Below are 8,658 nucleotides of genomic sequence, written 5' to 3' on the forward strand. Positions count from 1 at the left end.
GGAAGCATAACCGTCTTGGCGCTGTCTTTGTAGATTTAAATCAGTTTTGGAGACGAGAGGCAACCTACAGAGCCTTGCACGAGACGATGCAAACATTAGCCTGTAGCTAAATAGCGGTCCCGTGTTCAACTTTAGAGCGATCATTTCCTCGATTGAGAAAGCATGCTCGTCACAACTGGGGGGATCAAAAAAAGCAAACTATCGAGTTTGAAATAAACGAACCACGACCTTAGTTTACGTGTCAACCTTGAGCTAGCACGAGGTAGCCTGTTCGGTTAGCCACCTGCATCCCAAGTCGGTGGGAAAGATGACTCTTATCAAACTGCTGCTGCACAATGTGTTCGTCCTGTAGTCGCCATGTGCAGCGTGTCGTGGTAAAATTATATTTAAACTCAAAGAGGAAAGCTTAAGAGGCTCGGCTAGCGCGTGTTAGCACGGCTAGTTAGCATCCGGAACCACAACAAACCGCATGTAGCGATCAAAAACGGCGAATCGGGGTGACGCTGGCGGCTACATACCCCTCAGACGACCTCTTTCTACTCGATGAATAATCGTCGCCGAGATCCAAACGGTGTCGTTTCGACATGGTGCTGCTGGTACCGGTGCGGATAGCAGCTAATTACTCCACGCAGCGTCGGGATAAACCCCTAGAAGACCGGCAACATGGCGACCGGAAGCTCTTACCTCATCGCTCCTGTCCTTTACAAAACGAGTCGATGTAGCGTTCGAGGAGGAGGAGGAGGACGGAGCGCGCAGAAACTCCACTTCACTGCTGCCTGCTCATGCCGCTCCCGCACACTGGATGCGGCAGTTCGGTGGGATGCGGGAGGGGAGGAGGATGCGGGAAGTCTGCGTGCGTGCTGCGGCTTCGGGATGCTGTGTGCCCGCCAAGTGGCTCGTGCTCGCGAACACGCGCGCGCGGGAAAAAAGAAGAGATGGAGGCGCTCGCGTGTGCCTCGCCCCCTGCAGTTTGAAGCGTCTCCTCCTGCAGCTCCCCGTGTTGTCCCTTTGTCACTGTTTAATATTTTCTTTCCGAAAATAAGACACATCTGCGTCTTTTGAGCCAAAATTTTAAGATTTGAATGCATTAAACACATTTTTTATTTAGTTTTTTATGCGCTGCTGCTGATCTATTTGGGTTGGTGGAGGGGCTGGAGAGTAGCGGGGCATCATAAGGCCTGGGGGCCATATGTGGCCGTATCGCTCTGCTTGACCGGCCCCTAGGGTTTCACTGGTAAATCCAGAATCAAATGAAAATGACTGCTATTACTGCCAATATTACATCTAAAATGGTCACATTATTCACATTATTTGCCATTATTGCGTTACTGATTGTGTCTGGCTGCTTGGCAGCAGAGTTGGCAATTATTACCTCACAACAGTGATGTTTCACAGTGGGGGGGGGGGGGAAATATGGTTAATGTAAAAATGCAGTTTCTATATACTTATTTACTGAACTTGAAAATCAGAAAAACAGAATCACACTGAAAAAAGAAAATAGTTGGACCAACATAATTGAATTGCTTCAATTGGTAGCATCTAAATGAATCAAGTTAAACTTAACTTAATGAATTAGACCGAGTTTGAAGAACTTGATTCAATAAGATGTTACCAATTTAAAAAAAATGTATTAAATTGGTCCAACTATTTCCAGCTATTTTCTTTTTTCGGTGCATTAATTCCAGACACAGACTAGAAAAGACTGGGAGAAATAGACGCCGAGCAACAGTAGCTTCTAGAAATTGTGTGTGGGAAAAAAAACCTGGAGCATCATTGAGCTCTTGGCCGTTTGGTAAAATTAGTTGCCCACCTCTGCACGAGTCCATCAGCATGATCTCTTCATTCCCTTGATGATCACATCTGACCTGACCTCACCTGGAACACAAACGTCTTTCATCAGTTGGTGAAAACATCAGGGAGACTGTACGTTGGAGCTTACATCCTGACCTACTTGTGCAATTTGTGGTTCTAAACTGTATGGAAGAGAAAAGGAAAGGAAAAAAAAAAAGCCCTCTTTCAGCCTCTACAATTATGAAGTGATGAATCATCTGTCACAGGAGATCATTGCTGTTGCCACTGGTAATTACGCAGTCTGGACATTGCTAACAATCTGCATAATATTGAATGGTTCATTGCGTATAGCTGTTGGATTGATGGCGGTGGTTAAGACGAAGTCAGCGTTACAACAAAGTAATAGTGCTTTAATATTCAAGGATAATTTAAAATAGTTTTCCACCTTGCTGTCTGTCTCTTTTTCACAGACTATTAAATAGCAGCTCAATTGTGTATGAAATAGCTCTGGCAAACATAGCTGCAGAGATGGCAGTGAGCACAGATCAGAGGTTAATCTTTTAGAATATGAACTCAATCTGGATCCGGCGGCTTTAAAGAGCCAGATGCAGCATAGCTGACAAAATGACAATATAGGACATCCATTCAGATTAGAAAAATAAAACGCTATTTTCACGTACATATTTCTTGGTTTTATGACGTATTAAGCACGGAATGGATCAACAGGCACATGCTCTGAGTATTTCTGTGATCCTGAGGCGGCTGGAGCGTATTTGAAAGGAGGCAACGTCTCTTTGTCGAGAGCCAGAATCAAAAGTTCAAAGGAAAAATGTCCCAATGGTAGTTTTTTTTTATTGCGTATCTGCCAAACAAACTCCTGCAAAGTACTTAGTTTACTTCCGGTTTTACTTCGCTTTGCACGTGACTGCGACATTAAATCTAAAACTCAAAACCCACTCAGAAGCAGAGGTTTTACAGAAATATATTAAAGTTTTGCCCCCCCCCCCCCAAAAAAAAAATAACTAAAACGGACAAGCTTGCAAAGCGACAGCAGACAGAACGATACAAAGAGACTTGAGCAGGGAGATCAGTGATGCAGAGGCGATGCTTTTGCTTGGAAAAGTCCTATTAGCATCAAAGCCACACTGTGAGGTTGAATTTGTGAAATTGTGCATGATGAAAGCTGCAGAAATCCTGTGCCATGAGGAGCAACCAGCTTTTGCCAACACCGGTCTGAAGAGAAGCGCTATGGTAGAGGGGATTCTCAGATCCTCTGATGCATTTTATTCAATTTGGCACAAGGAAGCATCGGAAGAAAATGGCACAATGTTGAATTTGTAGTTTTTTCTCCCTGAAAAATGATCATTTCTGCAGACGCAATGGATTCAGTTAAACGTATGGATTGAGACTGATAGGCAGGTTACCGTGCAACATTTATCACTGACAATCGTTTTCGCTTTCCACTCAAAATGACCAGATTAGAGGGCAGATTAAGAAATTATCAAATAAAAAGTCGCTAAAACTGGGCCTGGAAAACAACGACGAGTAAGTTCTCGATGATCACAAAGGAGTGAGAACAGACGATCTATGAGAGCGTCACCAACAAGTGATCCACTCTGCACATGCTCAGTTTAACCCCGATGCCACAAAGATATTTTTAGAGGGCCAGAAAAATATCTTTTTTTTATTTTTATTTATTGCAGTTGTCAATAATGTCACACTGTCCCTGGTCTCCCATATGTGTGATGGAGAATTCTGTAGTACTGGAAAGAAAAGCAGAAAGCAAGGCGAGGTGAAGTCCTGCTGAAAGCTTCTGGCAATAAAAGTGCTCTGTGCGTTCGCTCATTTGAAATCGCAAGCAGCAAATACACAGACGTACAACTGCGTCATTCAGGAAGAAGAAATTTGCAGCAATCTAAAATAAAACTCGTAAACGTTGAAGAAAAGCCTCTTGACAAACCAAACTTCTCATAAAAAGCCGAAGCGACGTTCTTTTTTGGAGGCTAAAAGCCCAGACTGATGAGCTGTGCCGGATTTCGAACAAACGTAAGGATGAGAGGTTGCCTGAAGTTGATTTTCTGTCTCATCAGACCAGAAAGCCTTTTTTTCCCCCGCATGCTAACAGAATCCTTCAAATTCTGTTTCACAAACACGGAGCAGACGATCAAACGTCATTTCCTCAAGAGTCTTCTTCTTCTTCTTCTCCTGTCTCGCCCTTCACTTGGTTACCCTCCTTGGCCAGATGGCCAACTCTCAGAAGAGTCGTGACGGTTCCAGACTTCCTCGGTTTCACAATTATTGAGGCTCCGGTGCCGCCGGGAACACTTGAGACTTTCAAAACGGTTTTATGCGCCTGCCCTGATCTATGGCTTGCCATAGTTTGATCTCAGGAGCTCTCGGAGATTCACTTGGATTTCTCGGTTCATTTCATGTTTGGACACGTTGCGTAAATTACAGGACGTGACAAACGCGTCTATATGAATCGTATTCATTTCATATAATTGTGTTTTAGCGGCACTATTAACTTACTGAACTCTGGATAAAGAGTAAAACCGTTTCATCAGACTTTCAACCCAATAGACTGAACAAAACATACATCAAAACCTCAAGTTAGGATCATTCAAATGCTTTTAATGTATATCCATGTAGATTCATGCAATTGTATTTATCTTTCTTTTCTTTTTTTTCACACTTGATTTTGTGTAAAAATTCGGTGAAATCCGATTCTGCATAATTAAAATTAATCATCCAAACATCCAGAACAACCCGATTCCCCGGCCGGTGAGGAACGGCGGCGGCGGCGGCGGCCGCTGGTGTCCTATCACTGATATCACATCACTTGGTCCTGTCAGCTCTTATCACTCCGGCCCACCATCTCCAATCTTAATGGAGATCTGACTGTATGGCCCGGCTCCGCGCTGACCCCTCGCGTGGCCTTTCCTGCTTATCGGCCGTCCGCAAGCTCTTGCTCCTCCAACGCCCTGTGAATTTTCCTGCCTTGCTTCCCAGCGGGGCGTCAGCGACCAAGTTGTTGTTGTTGTTGTTGCTGCAGTCAGTTTGTTTTGCCAGCAGGAAATATGGGAACTTCTGAGGCAGGTTACGGGGAACGAAGCGCAGCCAGCAACACTAGGATGGAATTTACGAAAGATAATCGTGAAGACTGATGACATTTGCAGGTTTATTTCCAATTTTTGTTACTGTGCAATGGTGGGACACGTCCTGGTGGTTTAGTCATTGATGTGGGAATATGATCAACATAGGAGGAATACGTCATAATATTGCGTAGTAACTGGAATGAAGTTTCCCTGACTGTTCAGTCATTTCACGAAACTATCACAATAAATGCAAATTTAAAGAAATGCACAGAAATTTGCAGCAGTTTGTAATTTTTTTTCCTTTACATATTTGACTATAAAGTGATTGCTCAAGCATTGCAATTGGAAATGTCCCCACATTTGGGAGAAATATTTTCTGTTTGTTTCTCAGCAATATATTTTCCCCCGAATGCTTCGGTAAACAGTCCTGTTAGTCTGATTGAAACCTCGGCATGGTTGTAATGAGACGAAATATAATAATCTATTAAATATTGACGAAGCGAAAAGGCCTAAATTGTAAAACAGCATGAATGTTTACAGGTACCAAGTGGAGAATTTGACGAAAGTCTGCTTTGGGGACTTTGGTGAAGCTACTCTGTCCTTCACTTTTTTTCTTTACTTAGTTGGATTAACTTACATTTCTAAGATAAAACTAACCACACAACAAAATAAAATCTCTTTTCAACGCCATTTTCATGAATTCATAAAAACTCTTGGTACGTCCCGGTCAGGAGTGAACAATAGACGTGTCCAAGCAAATGAGACTAATTTGGTCTCTTTCCTTCAGACTTTACAAAGTGATGCCGATATTTAGGCTTCTGCAACATTAACGCCACGTGAAATGAGGGAGGGAAAAGATGACAGCTGTGTTTTATCCCCCCCCCCTCCCTCCCCCCCTTTCTATTATCCGAGATAATAACAGCCTTGTCAGCAACGGAGCAGAAAGTTGCGGTCGTCAAAGCGCAGCGCCGAGGGAGCAAACCCGCACGGCTCCACCGACTCCGGCATCTCGGAGGCGCTACATGATATAAAACTCAGGTGAGCGTAAAAAAAGCAAGGTGAGCGAACGGCGCCTGGATCATAAGGGCACTGATCATCACTGGCAGGGGGTGCGCGGTGGGTGGAGTAATTAACCCTGCTGCGAGGATGGCTTGGAAACGGCGGCCTCCAAATGGCCCCATCTACCAAACCTCTGGAGGACCCAGACATGATGGGGAGTCAAATTCTCCTCCATCTTGTAGCCTCCACGCACCCCCACCCCCGCCCCACCCCATCCGACACCCGTCTCCACACTTATTAAAGCCAGCAGGCATTGCTGTGACCTGGCTGATGCCTCTTGCTTTTCATGCTCCAGCCCGGAGTAAGTGGAGGGCCAGCCAGCGAACAGAACAAAGCGAATTAAGGCCGAGATAAGATTCGCTTCATGGGCTTCGGCATCTAAAACATGAAACGGCTGAAGGTAAGTATAAAGCCACAAACATCACAGGACAGGTGTGTGTGCACACATACAAACCGTTCATCCCTTGATCTCTCTTTCAAACGAAATATACAGATGCAAACACACACACACACACACACACACACACACACACACACACACACACACACACACTGGAGTGAAACTGAAAGCACATGGCCTTACAACCCTTCGCTGGGCACAATTCTTTACTTGCCTGCTATTGGGCGATGTCACCGTCACAGATAAGGGGCTAAGATTTGTTTTTGTGATGGGCTAGTTGCCGGTACTGTGGGCTGGATTTATCTCGAGTGGTGATTATAGACTACAACAGCTCCTGGCAATCGTCTCTTTTTTTTTTTTTTTTTTTTTTTTTTAGTGAGGAAAACAGCCTTCGTCTTTCAGCTGCAGGCAAGCAAATGAAGTTGAGCTGTTTGCACACCACCCCACCGTCTCGGATCGAGAGTGTATCCAGGTTCAATTTGTGTTTTCTGTGCGGCGTTTGCATGTTGTCCATTTGCAGTATCTGTAGTACCTGTAACGGGGGAATATTAACAGCTGGGATTTGCTTCAGTGCGCCTCAATCTTAAGTGAGATAAAGTTCCAATTAAAAAAATGGTCAGATACACAGTTGCATGGATGGATGGACATCATCCAATTAGTTTTAAATAAACTTGAATCGATTTTTGACAATACAAAGTCACATATAAAAAAATCGTATAAAAGTAAAAACATTCCACGTTCCCTAATTTACACACAGTGCAGTATCTGTACATATTCGATTTCAGTTTCACACCGAAACTGAAATATTGTAAGCGGTTTTATTCTATATAATTTGAATTTCTAAGCGATGAAAATCAAAAATGGATTAATTGAATTAACTGGCATTACAGCTAGATTACTCCCAATATGTCTCAATGTATGGGCCCGCCTCATTTATGATGTTTCGGCTACTTACATGACAGTTGTGCGCAGAGCAGATAGAACGACATCTCTCTTTAAGAAGACGAAGCTGAGGAACAACTTCTTTCATGGACTCTCGATGAATATGGATGAGGAACAAAATCCTTGTGTCTCCCCCCAGCAGGGCACCTGCGTCCTAAAAGACTCAAAGCAGAACTCATGGCACTTTGCTCGGGTTGTTTACTCCTGAATAGATCTTTACTCACATCCATGGACTTCCAGATCTGCCACTTTGGCTAAAAAAAACATCTGCTCTATTGTGAACTGTAGACTTGTGTACCTGCAGCATATTGTCAATGTCAATCCATTTCTCCCTTGTCCATATGGGCACCTCACATACCCACTTCCTCCGCCCTCGGATCAGACAGTGCAGCTCACTGCTCCACTCCGTCTTTTCTAATGTATTCAAAGCGATCTAACTTCCTCGAGGCATTCAGACGCAAACAAACAACTAAAATTGGTCAGCGATTTTATGAGGGACCCAATGGCAAGCTGGCACCGTCGTGCAAATTCATTAGTTCAGTTTCCATCTGGTTTATAAACTTAAACTTAAGAAGAAGAAGAAAAAAAAAAAAAAAAAGCCCGTCTTGCTGCAGCGTGCCAAATCAGCTGCCTGGCACAAGGCCGACCCCGGCTACAAACCTCTGCTCCCTCGCTTGGAATACTTTCTCTCTCCTCTATTTTGTGTCGGAGATTAAAAATAGCAAGTGGCCTTCTGCAGAATAAGCAGTTCATGGATTCTGGCTTTGACGCCGTGTTTGCCTGGAGAGGCCAGCTGTCACCTGCATGCGGGGCCACACACACACACACGCACGCACGCACGCACGCACACACACACACACACAGAGCTGGTACATTTCTGCTGTTTATAAGATTATTTTTAGAATCATATGAGACTAATTTGAGTGAAATGACCTAACCTGGGACTCGGTATTTACAAATCAGTCTTGGCAGTAACAAGCCAGTAACTGATGACTAGTTTGAAATAATAACTCAGTTTCGGTGAGTTTTGTCGTAGAGCTGCTGTCTCTCTCTCTGTACAACTTCCTGAGTTCACCCGCCGACGCCATACCGCCAGCAGTGTTGCCAGGTTGGGCTTGTTTTGAACATGTTGGGCTGGGGAAAATAACATTTGGCAGTTTGATCAACTTTGTGTTGCTTTGCAAAATATTGCATATCATGCATATCAGCATTTCATTTATTTTGAATTGAGAAAGTCCACCGTCATTTTATTGTAGCCATGTCAGATTTTCTCGTTTTCTTTGGTTATTTTTAAAAACGTGTGAAGCACTTTAGTTTCCAGGAGAAATAAAGTGAAGGTTTTGTTGGTGTATGAATTCGCCCACTAAAATT

The 8,658-nt window shown here is 43.8% G+C and overlaps 1 protein-coding gene across 4 annotated transcripts in view; it reads right to left on the reverse strand.

The window, feature by feature from the left end:
- Window positions 1–923, reverse strand: part of dhx15 (DEAH (Asp-Glu-Ala-His) box helicase 15) — a 30,459-nt gene extending 29,536 nt beyond the window's left edge. For 2 of the 4 annotated variants that reach the window (XR_013936267.1, XM_080486664.1), the window contains exon 1: window positions 519–687. Coding sequence is in view for 2 of the 4 variants with exons in the window: in XM_080486664.1 (XP_080342790.1) it covers window positions 519–586 (68 nt within the window). In the remaining 2 variants the exon portion in view is untranslated. Of the gene's footprint in view, window positions 1–518 lie in introns of all 4 variants that reach the window. The other 2 variants (XR_013936266.1, XM_080486665.1) reach the window with 2 other exon arrangements.
- Window positions 924–8,658: the final 7,735 nt, after the last annotated feature.

Source organism: Lipophrys pholis (assembly GCF_963383615.2).
Source record: "Lipophrys pholis genome assembly, chromosome: 18".
NCBI classification, from domain to species: Eukaryota; Metazoa; Chordata; class Actinopteri; order Blenniiformes; family Blenniidae; genus Lipophrys; species Lipophrys pholis.